At 42.4% G+C, this 22,416-nt stretch overlaps 3 protein-coding genes across 3 annotated transcripts; all 3 read right to left on the bottom strand.

Annotated features, from left to right (window-relative positions):
- Window positions 1-3,549: 3,549 nt before the first annotated feature.
- Window positions 3,550-4,521, bottom strand: LOC136120386 (olfactory receptor 7G1-like). The gene is given in 1 exon segment (XM_065873800.1): window positions 3,550-4,521. A coding segment is annotated over 1 exon segment (972 nt).
- Window positions 4,522-7,858: 3,337 nt separating this feature from the next.
- On the bottom strand, window positions 7,859-8,554 carry LOC136120385 (olfactory receptor 7G3-like). The gene has a single exon (XM_065873799.1). The coding sequence runs from the start codon at window positions 8,552-8,554 to the stop codon at window positions 7,859-7,861; it is 696 nt and encodes a 231-aa protein (XP_065729871.1).
- Window positions 8,555-14,814: 6,260 nt separating this feature from the next.
- Window positions 14,815-22,117, bottom strand: LOC136120384 (zinc finger protein 431-like). The gene is made up of 6 exons (XM_065873798.1): window positions 21,965-22,117; window positions 18,397-18,523; window positions 17,000-17,095; window positions 16,730-16,809; window positions 15,154-16,257; window positions 14,815-15,069 (listed from the first exon to the last, which is right to left on the bottom strand). Exons 1-6 carry the CDS (start codon window positions 22,115-22,117, stop codon window positions 14,815-14,817), a joined length of 1,815 nt encoding a protein of 604 aa, XP_065729870.1.
- Window positions 22,118-22,416: the final 299 nt, after the last annotated feature.

Below are 22,416 nucleotides of genomic sequence, written 5' to 3'. Positions count from 1 at the left end.
AGCTGTTTCCCAGGTTGGTGCTGAAAATAAAACCACCCCTCAACCACCAGTGCACAGAAAGTTCTTCACCCACTCTCTTGACTCTCCCTTGACAGCTCCACTGTTTTCACCTCACCCACAGAGATGATTCTGACTGGTGGCCTCTTGTTTCTGTGCTTCTGGGGAAAGTGATCCAGCTTATTTTGCCAGCTTCCCTTTCTCCTCTTCCTAAGGAACGGCACCAAGAAACGGGGAGAGCTTAAACAAGCTTTATTTGGGAACGCTCCCGGGCGAGGTTCACAGGTCCGAGAGAAAGGGGCCAGAGAAGTCGCGCCCGGGAGAGGGTTTGGGCAGAATTTATAGGGGAAGAAGGGAAAGGGGTGTGGTGAATCCGGGAGGGCGCAGGGTATTCCTTATTTGGTGGTCTTTTCGGGTATCGTGGCAGTATCTGGTGCCGGTCGCATCAGTCTTGGGACCGTTAGTCCCGCCCCTCGAAAGGCGGGAAGGCTGGGCCGGGTGGAAAGTCCCCAGGTCAGTTCCTGGAACTGGGTGGTCCGGAAAGTCTCCAGATCAGTTTCTGGAACTGGGTGGTCCGGAGAGTTTTGGTCTGATGCAACCTGTGAGTCTGATTGCGTTCCCCTGCCTCGGGCCAGTTGGCCTTACACTCTTGTCTTATTCTCAACATCTCCTTGTCAAAGGAAAGTAGTTCTCCATAGAATAAGACACATTTAATAATTTTCCATGAAGGCCCTAAGTCTGCACCCAATCTGCTAAGACATCAATGATACAATTAATTTTATTCAAGGATGTTTCTTTATGTGGACTCCACTAGAGGTGTGTAAGAAACAAAGCAATAGGGATTTCCCTGGTGGTGCAGTGGTTAAGAATCTGCCTGCAAGTGCAGGCGACACGGGTTCGAGCCCTGATCCGGGAAGATCCCACATGCCGTGGAGCAACTAAGCCCGTGGGCCACAACTACTGAGCCTGCGCTCTAGAGTCCAGAAGCCACAACTACTGAGCCCACATGTCACAACTACTGAAGCCCACGTGCCTAGAGCCCATGCTCCACAATAAGGCAAGCCTCTGCCCTCCACAACTAGAGAAAGCCCACGCAGCAACAAAGACCCAATGCAGCCAAAAAATAAATTAATTTTTTTTAATGCTTAACTTAAATTAAAAAAAAAGAAACAAAGCAATATAAGATGACTGAGGAGGGACTTCCCTGGTGGTGCAGTGGATAAGACTACGTGCTCCCAATGCAGGGGGCCTGGGTTTGAACCCTGATCAGAGAACTAGATCCCACATGCGTGCCACAACTCAGGAGCCCATGTGTTGCAACTAAGACCCAGTGCAACTAAATAAATATAAAAAAAAAAGTTGAGGAAAAAAATATGATTAAGGAGAGAAGTAAAAGCTCAGGTACAGTCTTACAAATAAGCCAATGAAGCCCATCAACAGACAAATGGATAAAGAGGATGTGGTACATATATACAATGGAATATTACTCAGCCATAAAAAGGAACGAAATTGGGTCATTTGTAGAGACTTGAATGGACCTAGAGGCTGTCATACAGAGTGAAGTAAGTCAGAGAGAGAAAAACAAATACTGTATGCTAACACATATATATGGAATCTAAAACAAAACAAAACAAAAAGGTTATGAAGAACCTAGGGGCAGGACAGGAATAAAGACACAGACGTAGAGAATGGACTTGAGGACACCGGGAGGGGGAAGGGTAAGCTGGGACAAAGTGAGAGAGTGGCATGGACTTATATATACACTACCAAATGTAAAATAGATAGGAGTGGGAAACCACCGCATAGCACAGGGAGATCAGCTCGGTGCTTTGTGACCACCTAGAGGGGTGGGATAGGGAGGGTGGGAGGGAGATGCAAGAGGGAGGAGATATGGGGATATATGTATATGTATAGCTGATTCACTTTGTTATACAGCAGAAACTAACACACCATTGTAAAGCAATTATGCTCCAATAAAGATGTTAAAAAAAAGAATGAGAAAAACAAATATCGTATAGTAACGTGTATATGTGGAATCTAGAAAACTGGTTTGCAAGGCAGAAATAGAGACACAGATGTAGAGAACCAACATATGGACACCAAGGGGGGAAAGTGGGGGTGGTGATGGCGGTGGTGGGATGAATTGGAGATTGGGATTGATTTATATACACTAATATGTATAAAATAGATAACGAATAAGAACCTGCTGTATAAAAAAGATAAAATAAAATTCAAAAAAAAAAGCCAATGAGAAGATTTCAAAGGAAAAACAATGCCAGAAGATTACCAAACTTTGCCCTGCTTACCTAACAAATATTTATTTTATCATATTATTCACACCAAGGGAAAAGGCTGATAAACATAACAATAAATGAAAACAAATCTAACTGCTGAAGCAAGTGATAAAGTTATGTGAAGACAATAGGATTATAAGAGTTAAGAAGATATGCAAGATACGGAACACAGCAATACTAGTTAAATTTTATTGAAGCATTGTCCTGTTTTTGTCCAGTAATTACACTACATATGATAAGAGCAAGGTTCTCATAGTGATCATTTCCCCTATACCAGGAATTAGATTAAGTAGGTGGCATATGATCCTATTCCCAGTGATAAGATTGAAGGTAATACCTTATGGATGATGCCACGGAAATATCCATTATAAATAGTCCCTCAATTAACCTCAGACCCAGGGAAGGTCAGTCAGGGTTTTTTGTTATTTGGGTTTTTTCCCTCTGGGAATCATGTCTAGATATGATACCTGCATCTGTGAAGCCATCTGGGTCCATGAGGGGAATCAGCCCCAGCATGAAGCCACTTCATGGAGGCATGAACTGTGCATTTTCCTGTGCATTTTCTACTTTCCTGTGCATTTTCTACCTCTGAGATCCTTGTAATGAAGATATCTTTATTGTTTGCACATATTAGACTCAGGATTAATTTCTCTTATTAGGAAGAAAGTCTTCCTCACTGATCAATTTCAAACATCACACAATCATTTCAAACTACTGAGATAATCTAATCACAAAAACTTGTATACAAAATAAAGCTGAGCGTTCTGGTTGCTAATGTTGCCCCACACATGTACAATTTACCAGTGACCAGTCTCAAGGACTCCTGATCTGGGGTATGAAAGATCAACCACTACGTCCCACAGTAGGCTTAACTCTGGGGTGCACTTCACACGGTGCTACCCAGAGAATCAAGCAGAATCTACTTCTGCATGACCACAGACTTCTTTAAATCATTTCCTTGACCTATCCACCTTTTCCCACTTCCCTTGTGCTCAGAACATTCCCCACAAAATTACTATACCATGAACCTCTGCCTCAGATTCAGCTTCCATAGACCTTAACTGAAGAAACTTTTCTTAGAGAATGGAAATCATGTGTCAAAAATCACAGTGCTAAAGAAAAAAAAAAAAAAAAAAGAGCACTTCAGGTTTTAACCCTAAGTTAAAATGCACTTAGCCATCATGTTATCTATTTATCAAAGAACCTACTGATGAAAGAGTCAGGCGTGCTAGCTCATCAGTATTCCTTTTACTTTGATTCATTCTAGTGAACCCATCCCAAATCGGATGACACAATCACAGAAAAGAAATACTCTACCAATAAGTTTCCTCAAAACTCCCTTCACGTCTCTGTTCCTCAGGCTGTAGACGAAGGGGTGCATCATACGAGTGACCACACTGTACATCAGTGAAGCCACTGCAGTCTTCCTGGAAGAGTCAGTAACTGCCGAACTAATGCACACCCCCAAAGCTGTCCCATAGAAAAAGGAAACAACTGAGAGGTGAGACCCACAGGTAGAAAAAGCTTTCTACTTTCTGCCTGATGATGGCATTTTCAAAATGGAGGAAACAATTTGAATCTAAGAGAAAATGATTCCAGAAAGAGGAACACTAGCAAATATGCTAGCTGCAAAATATATCAGGATGTTATTGATGAGGGTATCAGAACATGCAAGTTTGATGACCTGAACAATTTCACAGAAGAGGGAGATTTCCAGGTCTGTGCAAAAGGACAGTTGTAGCACCGTCAGACTATGGAGCAGGACATCTGCAATGCTAATGAACAAGGAGAGTAGAATCAGTTGAACACAGAGGCAGGGGTTCAAGCTGACTGTGTATCTTAGTGGGTGACAAATAGCCACATAACGATCGTAGGCCATAACTAAAAGGAGAAAGTTTTCCCAACAAACAAAAGTCGGAACAAAGCTGATCTGGGTGAGGCAGCCTCTACAAGTGATGCTCTGATTCTGTGCTTGGATGTTCTCCAGGATCTTTGGGATCATGGTGGTGCTGAAACAGACGTCAGTAAAGGACAGACTGGAGAGAAAGAAGTACATGGGAGTGTGGAGTTGGAAGTCAGAGATGACAGCCTAGATGATGAGAAGGTTTCCCAGGATGGTGATCACGTACACGGACAGGAACAGTTTGGAGAAAGTGGTCTTCAGTTCTGGATCCTCTGTCAGTCTCACGAGAAGAAATTCTGAAACATCTGTTTGGTTTCTGGGTTCCATATTGTTGATAGATCTGATGGAAAAGATGTGGTCCCTAGTCCAGCAGCAGGAGTATCACCAGAGGCAAACACCAGTTTGGGAAGGGAAGTAATGGAATGGAGGGATGCTTTCCATACGCTTGTTATTTTGTTATTTTGAAAAAAGACCTGAAGTTAATAAAGCAGTGTGTCAACATTTGTTCATTCTCGAAAGGATCTAGGAATGGTCATTTTAAAAATTACACTATGATGTTCTGATTATTTATAACATTTGGTAACTTTATTAGGAGAAACAGGTGGTCAGGCTGATGAATCTAACTGGATTGCCACCTCCTTTCTCAGAGACCTCACAGCTTGGCAACAGAGATAACACCGAGCTGTGTTAAAAACACAGAACTGGAAGATACAGTAAAACTGCCCAAGCCTCCTCCCCGAAACCACTACAGAAATGAAGTTAAATGCCCGCCAAGTTGAAAACAATCACCATGTTTGTAAATGAACATGTTCTTTGCCATTGTGGAGAGAGAGTAGGAGACTGACAGAATGAGAGCTCTTTGAGGATTTCGGGAAAGGTACGAGGGAACACGTCAAGATGGGAGACAGGCATGAGGTAAATGAATGCCTTGGTTCTAATCATTTTATGCATGTCCTTTCCTCACAGTTTCCCCTGGATAAACTTGTAGTAAAACACCTGCCCTGATTTCCAAACATTAACAAAGGGACATTTTGCTACCTGGATGACTTCACTGTGCAATGATGGAATCTCTCCTAGAGATGCAATGATGCATCTCTGCTAGATGTTCAGTGATGGAGACTAAAGTTCTATAAGAGGAGAGGGACTGAGTGAAGCTCCAGGCTCCTGGGCAAGAAGGCTTATCTCCAGGAGGAGGTACAGGTGTGCTGTTTCTTTACCGGGGAAATGCTGTTGAGTGCGGTTTTCACAATTTGTAGTCTCTGTACCTCTGGAGGACCAATATCCAAAGCTCCTCATTAGCCAAACAATTTCATCATCATTCTGATGCCAGTGCAGTGCAAATCCTTAAAGGCCAAGAAGGTATAATGGAAAAATTCAGGGTGGTTGATTCCCTGATGCTGTGAAGCCAGGTGTTCATCATTCACTGCTCCACCTCTTTCTGTTCACATGTATTTCACATACAATGCAAATGTGGACAAACCATTCTTCTCTAACTGGACTCTAGTATTCTTTTTTTAGATACAACCAGTGGCATATCTATGCAATCAATGATATCAGGAAGCCTGGTTATAATTGTAGGTTATGAAGTTATTTATTTACTCATTCATTTCAGCCATATAAGAAGGAATGAAATTCTGACACATTACAACATGTATAAACCCTAAAAACATTATGCTCTGTGAAATAAGCCAGACAAAAAAGGACAAATATTGTATGATTTCAGTTATAAGGTACATAGAATAGGCAACTTCATAAGGGCAGAAAGTAGACTGGGGGCTACAGGGGAGAGGGTGAGAAGGATTGATTTTTGAGAGTGCCGGAATATATTAAAAGTTGTTTATTTCCGTACTGAGTAATCAAAGCACGTTGATATTGATGGAGTGAATAAGGTCACATGTGGAGATATTTCATTGGAAGTTTATTTGCCCTGCTTTTTTCTTCATTATATTGAAAGAATAATTCTGAATTTTCATTCTCGAAAATTGTTTGTGGCTTTTTTTTTTCTGTATTAACTTTTTTATTAGTGGCTTTTTTTTTTTTTTTTTTTTTGCATTACGGGGGCCTCTCACTGTTGTGGCCTCTCCCGTTGCGGAGCAACAGGCTCTGGATGCGCAGGCTCAGCGGCCATGGCTCACGGGCCCAGCCGCTCCGCGGCATGTGGGATCTTCCCGGACCAGGGTACGAACCCGTGTCCCCTGCATCGGCAGGCGGACTCTCAACCACTGCGCCACCAGGGAAGCCCTAGTGGCTTATTTTTAAAGTGCTTAAATTCCTCTGTCTTTACCTTTTGGATTGTATTAGTCTCCCAGGTGCTCAACTCCTCTGAGGTCATAAAAATATCTTTGCATATTGTCTTCCAAAATATTTAATCACTTTGACTTTTGCTTAACATTGGAATGATTTTTGTTCATTTTTGTCCAGAGAGAATGATGTTATTTATCAGTTTCAATTCCCTTTTTTTGATTTTTTTAAATTGTGGTGAAATAGATATAAAATTTATCATTTCAGCCATTTAAAGTGTTCAATTCCATGGCACTAAGAACATTCACAATGTTGTGGGACCACCACCATTAACCATCTCCTGAACTTTTTCATCACCCTGAACAGAAATTCTTTACGCATTCAACAGTAACTCCGGGGAATGCCCTGGCAGTCCAGTGATTAGGACTCAGCGCTTTCACTGCCTTGGCCTGGGTTCAATCCCTGGTCACAGAATTAAAATCCCACAAGCCATGATGTGCACAGCCAAAAACAAACAAACAAACGAAAAACAATAACTCCACATTTCATTCTTTTCTTAGAGCTTTCAAAAGGAGCCCAACACTTTGACCAGTGTAGCTGATTTCAGGCTTCTGAGTTCCAGGACTGCAAGAGAATACATTTGTGTTGTTTTAGGATACCAAACTTGTGGTAATGTGGTAATGTGTCACAATGACAATAGGAAACTAATACAGGACATATGTCCCAAATCAGGCTGATAATAAAAACAATGTCTTTTGGGTGTCTCCTTGGAAAGATTCTTTCTGCATTGCAAAGAGACCTAAGGAGAGGCAGCCAGTCTTCTGTTTCTGGTTATTGTGTCTGTAGTGTCCCTGCACAGCTATAGGCATTGATGACCATCATGGGAGCAGCCTTAGGAGGAAGGCTTAGGCAGAATGAAATGCAGCCCTGTGTTTTTGTGCCTAGACCTATCTGACCTCTAAAGTCATTGTTAGAAAAGATGATAAAGTGATCGTTTATCATTTCCCTATGAGAGTCGAGACTTTTGCCTTATTATTGCTGAAAGCACGCATGTATTCTCACTGAGAGAATCGAAGTGTCTCAAATCTTCCAAAATTGTAAATACAATTATGCCAATTTTGTAGATGAGGAAACTGAGCTTAGAGGGTTCAAGTAAACTGTCACAGGTCGCATAGCTACTGTTTAGCAGAGGTAGGATTCAAATCCAGGTGGTCTGATTCCAAAATTCTCACCCCCCAGAAATATAAAAATAAAATAAAAAAGAAACACCAAAAATTTTCTTTAATTAAAAACAAATTCTCACCCTTAACCATCTGATATCTGTCTTAAGTATTTCAAGAAGGTGGTCAGACTTGCTGGACCTCTCCTTAATTTATTTCTCTGTGTTATATTCCAGCAGTGTTAAGCCTAAAGCAAGTGGAAATCAATGGAAAGATGATATTCTAGAGATGAGTTTCCTCAAAGCCCCCATCATAGCCTTGCTCCTCAGACTACAGATAAAGGGGTTCATCATAGGGGTGACCACAGTGTACATCACTGATACTACTGCACTCTTCTTGGAGGAGTGAGTGGCTGCAGAGCTAAAGTACACCCCAAAACCTGTCCCGTAAAACAAGGAAACGACTATTATGTGTGACCCACAGATGGAAAATGCCTTATCCTTTCCACCAGCTGACGGGATTTTCAGGACAGAGGAGACAATTCGAGTATAAGAGAAAATTATCCCAGAGAGAGGAATAACGCCCAACAGGCTGGTCACTAAATACACGAGGACATTATTGATGAGGACATCAGAACAGGCGAGATTGAGAATATGAGCTAGTTCACAGAAAAAGAAGGGAATTTTTAGTTCTGTGCAAAAGGACAGCCGCAGTGCCATCAAAGTGTGGAGCAGGGCATCCACAACACTAACAAAGGAGATCAGAACCAGCAGCCTGCAGAGCTTGAGCTTCATGATGACACTGTACCTCAGTGGGTGACAGATGGCCACAAATCGATCATAGGCCATCATGACCAGAATTCCAGTTTTCAGTCCAGCAAAAGTCAAGACAAAGCAGATTTGGGTGAGGAATCCTGTGTAACTGGCAGATTTGCTCTGTGTCTGGATGTTCACTAGCATCTTTGGGATTGTGGTGGTGGTGAAACAGATGTCAACGAAAGACAGATTAGAGAGGAAGAAGTACATGGGAGTGTGCAGGTGGGATGATGAGCAAGTTACCAAGCACAGTGACCACGTATATGGACAGGAAGAGGCAGAATAGGAGGGGCTGCAGTTCTGGATCCCCTGACAGTCCCAGGAGGAGGAATTCTGCAGTATCAGAGAGGTTTCAGGGTTTCACGTTGTCAATGGGTCTGTTAGAAAGATGGTGACAAGAAAACAAAACTTCAGAGAAACTTCCTTAATCTTGTCCATATTTTGAAACCAATCAGTTACAGGTCTTTTCTCCTGCTTCCTTCTCTCCCCTCTTCTTTCCTCTCCTTTTCTTGCTTTACATTCCCATAAAGCTTCGCCCCACATCACCCCCTGTCCCAAGCTTTTTTTTTTTTTTTTTTTGATGGTACGCGGGCCTCTCACTGTTGCGGCCTCTCCCGTTGCGGAGCACAGGCTCCGGACGCGCAGGCCCAGCGGCCATGGTTCACGGGCCCAGCCGCTCCGCGGCACGTGGGATCCTCCCGGACCGGGGCACGAACCCGTATCCCCTGCATCGGCAGGCGGACTCCCAACCACTGCGCCACCAGGGAAGCCCTGTCCCAAGCTTTTATAGTCCATCTATTCTTTGTCAAGTAGGGTTATGTACTCACAGGAAAATAGTCATGGAATGTTGTTTTCTCCCTTAAGATGCCTCCAAGCAAATACCTCCAGAATAAAATTATTAAGACTGTATTCTAGAATACAGTTTGGGAAAATGCAGTCTGTGGACAAAATTCTGCCTGCTGCTTGTTTCAGTAAATAAAGGTTTACTGAAACACAGCCATTCGTTTATTTATGGTCCACGGCAGCTTCCCCGCTACAACGTCTGAGCTGCGAATACTTGTGACAGAGACCGTATAGCCCACACAACCTAAAACATTTACTATTTAGCTCTTTACTGAAAAAAATGTGCCTACTTCTAGTCTAGAATCTTGATTAAATTTAGGTTCAATTTTTGGCATCCTTAAATATATTAATGAGGAAGAACATATTGCCTATTTGTCTTCTTGTAATAATTATTGCCTGGATCTATTAATTCACCAGGAGTTACAAAATGCTGACATTTTAATTCTTTTTTCAGTTATTGGCTGAAATACTTCCATAAAGATGAAATTTCCCGAATTAAATAGGTGGATTTCTGGGAGTTCCCTGGTCGTCTTAGTGGCTAAGACTCCACTCTCCCAACACAGGATGCCCGGGTTCAATCCCTGGTCAGGAAACTAGATCCCACATGCCGCAGCTAAAGATCCCGCACTGACAATGAAGATCCCTCGTGCTGTATCTAAGACCTGGCGTAGCCAAATAACTAAATAAATATTTTGTAAAAAATAGATTTATTTCTTATAAGAAATTGAGTTCTTATAAGAAAGACTACTTCTTGATTCCTGTGTTCATCACTTTTTAAAATAATTGGTTTTCAGCATTATCCAACGATAAATGTTGTCATCATGAACTCCTGGATTTTAAATGCATTTGATATATTTCAATACACTGCAGTTATTATTTATATTAATTCTCAAATTGTCTTTTGGCCAGTGAAAGTCTCCTCAGCTTGCCTCTGCAGTCCTTCTGAAATGAACTCAGCAGCCTCATATCTCCCTCAACTTTGACATGAAAGCTGTTCTTTGCCCATCATCTTGCAATAGATACATAAATCATTATATTGTAACCTAAAACTAATACAATGTTCTATGTCAATTATATCTCAATTTTTAAAAAAAGAAAGAAAATGTCAAGAGTAAGCTACTGGGACTTCCCTGGTGGTGCAGTGGTTAAGAATCCGCCTTCCAATGCAGGGGACAAGGGTTCGAGCCCTGGTCCGGGAAGATTCCACATGCCGCGGGAGCAACTAAGCCCGTGCACCACAACTAGTGAGCCCGCACGCCGCAGCTACTGAAGTCCGCGTGCCTAGAAGCCGTGCTCTGCAGCGAGAAGCCACCACAATGAGAAGCCTGCGCAGTGCAACAGAGTAGCCCCCGCGTGCCACAACTAGAGAAAGCCCACGCGCAGCTAAAAAGACCCAACGCAGCCAAAAGAAAAATACTTGACCTACACCTACATTTCATACAACTTATAGTTGAAAAGGCAGGTTCACATGCCCATGTGCTCCAACACACATGTAAGTTTTCCTGTGACTGCACTGAGACCCTGCTTACTCTGTAAGCTCATGGCTCTGGACTTCTGTCCTGGTGGTTTTCTTCTGAGCACCGAGCATGCTCTGTAATGATGTCTGCCTTCGTCACAATCTTTTAAAGGTGGCTGAAGCTAATATGGCAAAAGCTTGGCATTAATTCTGGAAGGTGGTTGCATGGCTGTTTATTTTACTGCTTGCTGTGCAGTTCTCATGGTTTAAAATATTTTGTAATGTTTTGTTTGGAGGTTTTCAAAGAAAGACTAAACAGTAGACTCAACGTCCTCTCCCAGAGTCCTCAGAAGCAAGAGATAAGGACAAGACTTGATTGAGTTCTCTAAAGGTGAAATCTGGAATGAGGACTGGGAAAATTGAGAAGCCAAACTCACGTCACTCCAGCCCCACTCACTACCAAATAAATGAGGGAAACCAGAGAATTGTAAAAACATCTGCCAGATTTCTGAAGAGGCTAATTCATACTCAGCTGGGGAAGGAGTCCCTTGGATTTAGAAGACAGAATAGGAGCCAGAAATGATGAAAGCTGATTGCAAATAGGATGAATGTGGAAAAGTAAATATACCAAGAACGTCAAAAACTTGTCATCTCACTTGTAATTCCACTGAACTTTATCTTACCTCTTGGATGTCCTCCAGATAGGCTGGTTAAAAAAATAAACTGTTCGATTTCTCACTGCATTTATTGGGCACTTCAGATTACCTTGCAGCCATCAATGTACTCATTCACCTTTCCTCTGGATATTGAAGGATGGGGATGGAAAATCTGTCCCCAGGAAGGGCAGATGCACCAAGTAAGGCAACTGAATGCTGGGCAAAAGGGATCATCTCAGGAGACTCCAGTATGCTCTTTCCTGACCTGAGTAGGGCTGTTGAGTGGTCACAGATAGACTATATGCAGTCTCTATGGCCTGGGGGCTCAGTTTCCAAAGCTCCTCATTAGCCAAATGTGTACTGTCATTACTTCCCCCAGGCAGCTTATAGCCTTAAGGAACACAGATGCTAGAAGGGAGAGCTCCTGCATTGCTGACTTCCTGACCCTGAGAGGACAGACAGGTATATGTCATTTTCTTCCCATGTTTCCTCTCACATCCAGGGTATCGCATTATTGGATTCTCAGGTCTAACCTTAAGGGACCTGATGGCCTCCTCCTAAGACCAACTCCCAGCCTTCTCTGAGCCAGAGATTATCACTAAAGGACTAGGGAAGAGTGGTTTAAGTCCCCATAGGGACAGAGACTCAGGGATGCAGGGAATGTATCATGGGATCATTGTCACACAGTAACTTAAGAAAATTTTCTCCTTTCTTAATTAAAGTTCCTACATGAATAAAGTTAGTAGGAAAGAGGTAGCAAGGAAACCAATTTCCTAGTTACTTGGGCAGGCTTTTCGAGGTTGCCTGAAAAATAGACATAAACCAACAATCTTAAAGAAAGCACAAAAAAGGGGCTTCCCTGGTGGCGCAGTGGTTGAGAGTCCGCCTGCCGATGCAGGGGACGTGGGTTCGTGCCCCGGTCCGGGAGGATCCCACATGCTGCGGAGCGGCGGGCCCGTGAGCCATGGCCGCTGGGCCTGCGCGTCCGGAGCCTGTGCTCCACGCGGGGGGGGGAGGCCACGGCAGTGGGAGGTCCGCGTGCCGCGAGAAAAAAAAAAAAAAAAGCACAAAAAACACTAATCATAAAGGAAGTGACTGATAAACTGATTGCATCAATACTGAGAAACCCTGAGGGATATACAGCAACTCCCTATTATTGCAACTTTTCTCTAAGTGTAAAAGTAGTTCAATATAAAATTTTAAAAATCAAAATATGGCACTCCACACTCATTAAAATGGCCAAACTGAAAAGACAATGTGGAATATTGGCAAGAGACTGGGAATGTAAATTGGTGCAACTACTTTGGAAAATTGTTTGGTAGTTTTGAATAAATACGCACTCCTTAACACATACCCAACAAAATTATGTACAATTGTGAATCAAAAAACATGTACAATAATGTTTGTGGCAGAGCCATTTGTAAAATATCCCAGCTATAAACAGATAAAATGTTCAAAACAGTTGAATGATAAAGTGTGCATATTCATTCTATAGAAAACTATGCAACAATGAAAATAAACTCCTGCTAAATGCAACAGCAAAAATCAATCTCGAAAATGTAACGTTGAGCAGAAGAAGCCAGGCACAAATGAGACCATACGGTATCAGGCACAGAGTGCACATAACCTTAAATACACTAAAAATCACTGAATTTTACACTTCGAATGGGTGAACTTTTGTGGTATGTGAATTATATCTCAATAAAGTTGTTTTAAAATACATGACTCCAGGGAATTCCCTGGCAGTCCAGTGGTTAGGACTCAGCACTCACTGCCAGGGCCCAGGTTCGATCCCTGGTCGGGGAACTAAGATTCTGCAAGCCTCGCAGCGTGGCCAAAAAAAAAAGACACAAATGAACTTATTTAGGTAACATAAACGGACTCACAGACATAGAAAACAAACTCATGGTTACCAAAGGGAAAAGGGGTGAGGAAGGGATAAATTAGGAGTTTGGGATTAGCAGATACAAACTACTATATATAAAATAGATAAACAACAAAGTCCCACATCCTACTGTACAGCACAGGGAACTATATTCAATATCCTATAATAAACCATAATGGAAAAGAATATGAAAAAGAATATGTGTATATACCTATAACTGAATCACTTTACTGTACACCAGAAACGAACACAACGTTGTAAATCAACTATAGTTTGACTTAAAAAATTAAAGACATGATTCCATAGAGTACCTACATTCTGGTGGTAGGAATCAGAGTGATTAGTAATGGAAAGAGCATTAAAGAATGATTCTCAGGTGCCTATAATATTCTATATCTTTTTTTTGTTGTTGTTGTACGCGGACCTCTCACTATCATGGCCTCTCCCCTTGCGGAGCACAGGCTCCGGACGTACAGGCTCAGCGGCCATGGCTCACGGGCCCAGCTGCTCTGCGGCATGTGGGATCTTCCTGGACCGGGGCACGAACCCGTGTCCCCTGCATCAGCAGGCAGACTCTCAACCACTGCGCCACCAGGGAAGCCCTAATATTCTATATCTTAACCAGAGTGTAGTTAATATAGAAGTGTTCTACCTTGTAAAAATTCATGCAATTGTACATTCTTCTACATGTTAAATGTAAACAAAATGTGTTGGAGAAAGTTCAGAATTCCAAGGAGAATTTCACCATCTGCAATCTTCATGGGAAGGTACAGACTTTGTGCAGGCAATGGTAGGTTAGGACACATGAAATATAGAGGTACACAGATAATTTGTAAGCACAACTTAAGAGCTTTATCCAATAGGTAAACTTCTATTAAACATACATCCCTATACCAAATAATTTTTCACTTTTGTTACCATATATAAAACTTTATTTTTAAAAACTGACCATCTGTGGACTCTGTTGTTTAGTGACTAGTCAATTAGGAGTGAAAAAAGAAAAACAAAAAACCTCCCTACCACCACCACACACACAAAACAAAGGAACAAACACACGGAAAACATGTTGGCTTAAAACATTAGGTGTTTATTTTTCTCAAGTAACAAGTCTCTTTTTTTTTTTGGCGGTACTCGGGCCTCTCACTGTTGTAGCCTCTCCCGTTGCGGAGCACACGCTCCGGACGCGCAGGCTCAGCGGCCATGGCTCACTGGCCCAGCCGCTCCACAGCATGTGGGATCCTCCAGGACTGGGGCATGAACCTGTGTCCCCTGCATCGGTAGGCGGACTCTCAACCACTGCGCCACCAGGGAAGTCCAAGTAACAAGTCTTGAAGATATTAAAACATTTTCCCTTCAGCGTTATCACATATCTTCTAAGGGATAATGAATGAATAAAGGATTTCTCACAGTCATTGCATAACTTAGGTTTCTTCCATATATGCATTACTTAGAGGCTTTCTCACATTCTTCACAACCAGTTCTTTTCACTTAGCATTTGGTTGTATGCCTTAAAGATTGAGAGTTCACTGAAAGCTACTTTACATGGATGTCATTAAAAGGGGATTTACTGAGCATGAGTTCTCTCATGACGCCGAAGGGGTAAGGATTTACTGAAACCTTGCCCACAGACACTGCATTTATAGGGTTTTTCTTTAGTATGTATTCTTTTGTGCACATTGAGATTACACTTTACACTAAAGGATTTTCCACAATGATTACACTCGTAGGGTTTCTCTCCAGTGTGAGTTCTCATGTGTACTGTAAGGGACACATGCCTGCTAAAAGCTTTTCCACACTCACTGCACTTAAAAGGTTTCTCGTCCCTGGTATGGATTTTCATATGCCTCCTATAAGATAAGAGACCAGGGAAGGTTTTCCCACATTCCTTACATTCATGTTTCATTTTCATGTGAATTTTCTTGTGCAAAATAAGGAAAGATTTCACTCTGAAGTCTTTTCCACACTGATTACATGTAAAGGGTTTTTCTCCAGTGTGAATTCTCACATGTTCTTTAAGACATGAACGATCCCTGAAAGCCTTCCCACAGTCATTGCACTTACAGGGTTTCTCTCCAGTATGAATTTTCTTGTGCGTGATAAGGTTGGAGCTCAGCCTAAAAGCTTTCCCACACTGATCACACTTGAAAGGTTTCTCTCCAGTATGTATCCGCAGGTGTACCTTAAGAGATGACTTACTACTCAGGGCTTTACCACAATGGCTACATTCAATGGATTTCTCTCCAGTGTGGATTCTCTCATGTCTTTTAAAATATGGAAGAATACTGAAAGTTTTCCCACAGTCATTGCACGTATAGGGTTTCTCTCCAGTATGTGTTATCTGGTGTATGGCAAGCCTATAGCTTCTGCTGAAGGTTTTGGTGCATTGATCACATTTGTAGGGTTTTTCTCCTGAATGAGTCCCTGAGTGTTGTCTGAGAAGTGAGCTATCTCGGAAGGTTTTTCCACAGTCACGGCACTCATAGGGCTTCTCCCCGGTATGAATTCTCTTGTGACGCGTAAGGTAAGAGCTTGAGCTGTAGGCTTTCCCACACTGATCACACTTAAACGGTTTTTCTCCAGTGTGGATTCTCATGTGCAACTTGACGGATGAATGGCTCTGTAATACTTTACCACACTGATTACACTCAAAAGGCTTCTCTCTAGAGTGAGTTTTTTCATCCTTCTTAAGGTGTGAGATTGAATTTACGACTTTCCCCAAGTCACTGCGTTCATGGGATGTCTCTTCTGTATGTTGTCTCTTGTGCCCAGCTAAGTTAGAACTCCTGAGGAAGGCATTCTCGTCCTTTTTACATTCATAAGATTTTTCCCGAGGAAGAATTCCCTCAGATGGCTTAAGACGTGAAGAATCTCTAAGGGCTTTTGCAGAGTCAAGGTATCGATGGGGTTTCTTGCTAGGGTAAATTTTATTCTGAGTAATGTTAAATTTCACACTCAAGGCTTCAACAATTTCACTGCATTGAATGGGACTGCCTCCAAGAGTTTGTTCCTATTGATTAAAATATGAGTTACAATCACAGGATTTATCATGTTCATGACTGAGAATCTCCCCCGACAGAAATTCTGATACATCTCATGAGCACTTTATTAGCATGAGAGTTTCACATTTTCTTAGTGCATATGCAGTTTCTGACTGAGTTTATCAGCTTGAATAAGCTGATTGCTCTACCAAATGGCTTCACTGGAGTCTCTTCAACAGATTTAAGATAAAATTGCCTTAAGTGAGTATCTTAAACATTTAACAACTAATTCCATTATGCAATTATTTACCTTGGAGATTCTCTGTAACCATTTTTGGAACTAAGTTATGAGTTTCCTTCAAATGAATACTTAGAGAATCTTCTGCTTTCTGTTGGTGAAATGAGTGTGATATCACTCATATTACCCTCTAGTCCTTTTCTATCTTATAGAATTCTGGACTTCTAATGTGAGGACAAGAAATTATCCCATGTGACTCTTACCTTCTTGCCATTGAGCGTATATTTCTCCAAAATACCTCGTTTTTGCTGTTGTTGTTTGGTTTTAAGGAGAATCAGCTCATCTGAACAAAGTGGGAAAAAGTTTTGTAAAAGACATGGTGACAGTATGCTGACAAAAAGCAGGTAATGCCCCAACCCAATCTGAAACAAATGGGAAACATAACCTCAAGTTCCTAGAGTATAAAATGGTGGGATGTTTAGCACAGGGAACAGATCTTGTAGGTAAGACATTCATATATGCCTGGTGCTCACCCGAACAGGTGTCTTGGTGAATTCTTCTCTCTACTATCTCCATTTCATCTTCCTGCTCCATCTGGGTGATGAGAGGAGGCTTGCTGAGTTGATGTCCTATTATGGGGAAAGATACATATGAGAGGACCATGCAGTATACAACAAAAACTACCATCAAACTGTGACAACAACTTTGTTCTCTGAGGTTCTGAAGATAGGCAGTTGTGACTTTATAAGCAGCAAAAGGACAAAATTCTGACAGAGAAAGCAAAAGTAAAGCATTTCAGAGATCAACTTTCCATAAATGAAAAATTGTCTTTCCAAGAGAAATTACTGAACCTTGGTAAGAGAACAGGATCTGTGACATTTTAATTTAAGAATATTCCCATCCCAGGCTTCCCTGGTGGCGCAGTGGTTGAGAGTCCGCCTGCCAATGCAGGGGACACGGGTTCGTGCCCCGGTCCGGGAAGATCCCACATGCCGCGGAGTGGCTGGGCCCGTGAGCCATGGCCGCCAAGCCTGCGCGTCTGGAGCCTGTGCATCCGAAGCCTGCGCGTCCAGAGCCTGTGCTCCGCAACTGGAGGCCACAACAGTGAGAGGCCTGCGTACCGCAAAAAAACAAAAAGACAGGAAATAAGTGTTGGTAAGAATGTGGAGAATTTGGAACCTGCATACATTGCTGAAGGGAATGTAAAATGATACAGCCAGTTTGGAAAACAGTTTGGCAGTTCCTCAAAATGTTAAGTATAAAGTTACCAAATGACCCAGCAATTTTACTCTTAGGCATATACCCAAGATAAGGGACAACATATGTCCACACAAAAACTTGTATGTGAGTGTTTGTAGCAGCATTATTCACAACAGCAAGTGTCAAAAGCCAAATGTCCATCAACTGATGAATGGCTGAACAAAATGTTGTATATCTGTGCTAGAGAATATTATTCAGCAGTGAACAGGATGTAAGTACTGACATATGCTACAACAAGGATGAACCTTGAAAACATTATGCTAAGTGAAAAGATAAGTCACAAAAGACCACATTTGGTATGATTCCATTAATATGAAATGCTGAATAGGGAAACCTGTAGAAAAGGAAAGTAGATTAGTTGTTGCCAGGGGCTGCAGGCAGGGAGGAATGAAACACCCTGTAGGTGGAGCAACAAAAATGTTATGGAATTAGACAGTGGTGACGGTTGCACAGCTATATGAATATACTAGAAAAAAACCCCATGGTTTTGTACACTTCAAATGAGTAAATTATGGTATGTGAATTATGTCTCAATATGGCAATTTTTCTTAAAAGTAAAAGCCTACAAAAAAACTCCTATAGGCTGTATCACAAGTTGATTGGGTCTTACTCACCCAAGAAATCCATGCTCAAATTCAGTAAATAAATCAAGGGATTCTGTTAGTCTTACCCAGTGAAACCAAGTTTCTATAGTTCTCTAGCATCACATCTCTGTACAGTTTTCTCTGAGATGAATTCAGCAATGCCCACTCCTCCTGGGTGAAGTCCATGGCCACATCCTCAAAGGTTATTGAGTTCTAAAATGACAACACATTCTGTCTCAACCAGCCACCAACCCCACCAATGTTCCTGGGGAGAGGATCATGCATAATAGTACTGGAAATGAAAGACCTGTTTCACAGTAAATTCAAGATTCTGATGAGGGCTCTTCATTTAACCCAGGATTCAGTTCTCAGAATCCTTCCTTCTCTACTCATGCTCACGCCTTAAGGAATTTCAACCAGCCTCAAGAATTTAAGGCCTCTCTAACACATGATGAAATGTATCTCTCCACTCCTAGCCTGAAAGCTTTCATAATCGCACTCTCTTCTATCTGCAGGGTTAATCAGAGACCTGAACACATTGCAAGAATGAGAGAAATACTTCCTAAATGAAAAAATTATTTCCCACAGAGTGGCCATACATTTTTGAGGCTAAGACAGTCTTATATCCTTCTTTTACATTTTACTTCTTTTACTAACAGCACTAAGCAGGAGAGATGCCTGAAAAAACCCTGTAAGTAGTAAGGTAGTAGAAGAATTTTTTTTTGTAAGCCCCTTAACCACCATCAGAAGTTTCAAAATGCAGGATGGGTTATGAGGTTCCAGAGTACTGGAAGGAGATGCATTCACCCCAGGGGACAGGAATGTATTTTAGGAGAAAGAAAAAAAATTATGACTCACTTGTAACCCAGAGTGGAAGTTTTCCATCTCTGTGATCCTCTCATGGGCACAGGAAGGGTCTAGGGCAGGCAGAGCTAGAGGAGAGGGTGACATGAGTTTCTAGGCACATACATAGTCTCAACTTTCCTAGCAAGGGAAGTTGAAAGTCAGAAAGGTTGAGTTGTTACCTTTCCCAGCTTTATAAAACAAATGGATGGGATAAGGAGGTGCCACCCCGAAATTTTCTTCCCTCTCCCCACCACGCACATATGCCCTTCCTCTAAAATCCCAAAGGGCACTGAATCCCACATGAGCAAATTCTGGGGCACCAAGTGTTCATAGAGCTCCATACCCACCTCCTTTCATTTCAGCTCCTTCTTCCCAGTCCCCTGTGGCTACTCAACTCCCTTATTCTGTGCCCACTTAATCCTGGTAAAGTGAATCTACCCTAGGAACTCACCACATATAGTGGGCAGATGTGGGGCTGCCATTCTGCAAGTCTGTAAGTAGTAAATATGATCAGACAGCAACCAGGAGAACAAGGATGCTCCTCTTACTGCTTCTATGATCCACTCCAGGCAGGGCTCTGAAATAAAGAAGTACTGACAAGAGAATTCACAAGCTTTCTATTTCTCCTTTGCACTTAGGACAGTTGCATCACCATGCATCCAATACGTGTTCCTTTCAGATTCAAGCTGTCTGTGATCCTGAGTCATTGTTTTGCATGCCATGTACAACCTCAAAGCAATATAGTGGGTATTCTTGACCATCTCCATTCCTAATGTACATTCTCCACATTATGAAACCACACTACCCACCACTCATCAAAAATTCCATCTCCACTGAGGCACTTCACTGGCTTCCCCTGAATTAGCACCAACATATAGACCTGACCCGTTAGAGTCACTGTCACCTGACTCCCATTCTTCATTTTTAACTCCCATCCCTGCTCTGATTCAAGATGATTCCATGTTCTTGGGCGTAAACTAGCAAACGTCCATGGCTTCCACATCTCAACCAAACACCTTAAATTTCTCTACGAAGGCAAAAAGTCAGACATCCCACTTTCTGAACACAGCAGGTATACTTCCATCTTGTTCACTTTTTTGCCTGTATTGCGTCTGCTTTCCTACCTCAAAGAAGCTTCCAAGCCATCCATACTTCCACCGTATTGCTATTTATAATCCTCATTTCCTTGGCACTACATATGAAATGCCATGGCCCATCACTTCAATAATATATTTTCTAAAACCTCAAATTCCTCTCTTGAGGAATCGTAACACCTGCCTTAGATAATTCCAACCATCTGTCTACCCTGCCTGGGTAATTCCTATCCAATAAGTTATACGGGAAGCACTAAAAATTTGAGTCCACATACTCTAAATGGGGCTTCAACACTAAAGGAAAAGCCCAACAGGCAATTTAACCTCCTGGTTATCCAAAGACCTTTTCACAATTCCTCCAAGATTTTGAATCTCATATGGTCTCAACCTTATCTCTTCAATAACAAATGATCTTACATCTTACTTTGCAGAGAAACTCTAACAATGAAAGAAGGATTCCTCATTCTCTTGCCACTAGTACAAAAGTAGTTCCACAGCATCATGGTTTCTTTCACTTTGCAAACAAGATATGTCTGCCTTCTTATCTAAAGTCAGTATCTGCTACTTTGCTATGTCATGTTTCCCACCTTTGGCACATTTTGAGCTGGATACTTCTTTGTTATGGGGGTACCATCCTATCATTGTAGGATGCTTAGTAGCATCCCTGGACTCTATCCAGTAGTATCCCCCTCTAGTTGTGAAAGGGATATTGCCAAATGTCCCCTAGAGGGCAAAATTTCCCCTTTAAGAACCACTGGTCTAATCCCTTCCTACCTTCTCAGAAAGCTTGCTTTATTAATTATTCCTTTGCTCTTTTCCATCACCATCAACTTCTACTCCAGTGTACTCATACTTCTAACATTGAAACATAATCAAAGATGTCCCATCTTACAACAAGGTCCTACTGTACAGCACAGAGAACTGTCTTCAATATCCTATGATAAACCATAATGGAAAAGATTTTTAAAAAAAGAATGTTAAAAAAAAATGAAGAGCAAGTGCATGGCCTTGGAGACAGGTATTTTCCTTACTCATTTTTTTTCCTTTTTCCTTTGTAATTTTTCTAAAGTTTGAGAGTTACCTTAAGTGATTGCATATTCTTACATCTTCTAAATATTGCCTTGTATTTTCTAATACATATTGCCTTGCATCTCTTCTTTGTAAATAAATGTTCTTGTTGATCTGAAAAAAATTAAAAATCTCCCATCTTGAAACAAATTCATGCCTTTGGGTCCCACTTAGCCCTACAGTTACTGCTCAGTCCCTCTTCCTTTTCTCCATCCAGCTTCTGGAAAGACTGGTCTACCCTCTCATTCTCCCCATTTCCTCACCTCCCTTAATTACACTCCAAACTGGTTTCTGTCTCACCACCACCTCACTGACACTGCTCTGCCAAGACTGCCAAGGATTTAAGAGGACTAATCCAGTGAATGCCATTCTGTCTTTGACTTAGTTCGTTCATCAGAAAAATTCTATCGCTACTTTCTTCTATAAATCAGCCTCTGTTCGGGGCTTTTGTTACCATAATCTCCTGGTTGGCATCTGTAAGGCCAGCAGGTCCGGGGAAGGGCCCAGGGAGTCAGACGGAACCCCCGCCAGGGTGGTTAACGCAGCCGGACCCACGAGCGGCATCAGCCCGGGACTTTCCACTCGGCCCCGGTCTTCCCGCTCCCCGAGGGGCGGAACCAACGGCTCCGAGGCTGACGCAACCAACCGCTCCCCGAGGGGCGGAACCAATGGCTCTGAGGCTGACGCAACCGCCCGCTCCCCGAGGGGCGGAACCAATGGCTCTGAGGCTGACGCAACCGCCCGCTCCCCGAGGGGCGGAACCAACGGCTCTGAAGCTGATGCAACCGACACCCGACATTGCCACAACATCCAAAAGATTACCGAAAAGGGGGGCTGCTTCACACAGCAAGCGTCTCCCCTGCGTCCACCCCTATAAATTTTGTTCGCGCCCGCACCCAGGCGCGACTTCTCTGGCCCCTTTCTCTCGGACCAGTGAACCTCGCCCGGGAGCGTTCCCAAATAAAGCTTGTTTAAGCTCTCCTCCGTTTTTGGTGCCGTTCCTTACAGCATCTAATTTCTCTGGCCACTGTCTTTCAGGATCATTGGCCAGCTCCTCTCCCACTGTTGACTGTCCTCAAGGCTCAGTCCTGGCCCTTA

Source organism: Phocoena phocoena, chromosome 3 (assembly GCF_963924675.1).
Source record: "Phocoena phocoena chromosome 3, mPhoPho1.1, whole genome shotgun sequence".
Taxonomy (NCBI): domain Eukaryota; kingdom Metazoa; phylum Chordata; class Mammalia; order Artiodactyla; family Phocoenidae; genus Phocoena; species Phocoena phocoena.
The sequence above is the reverse complement of the archived record's forward strand: the minus strand, read 5'-3'. Positions and strand labels throughout refer to the sequence as shown.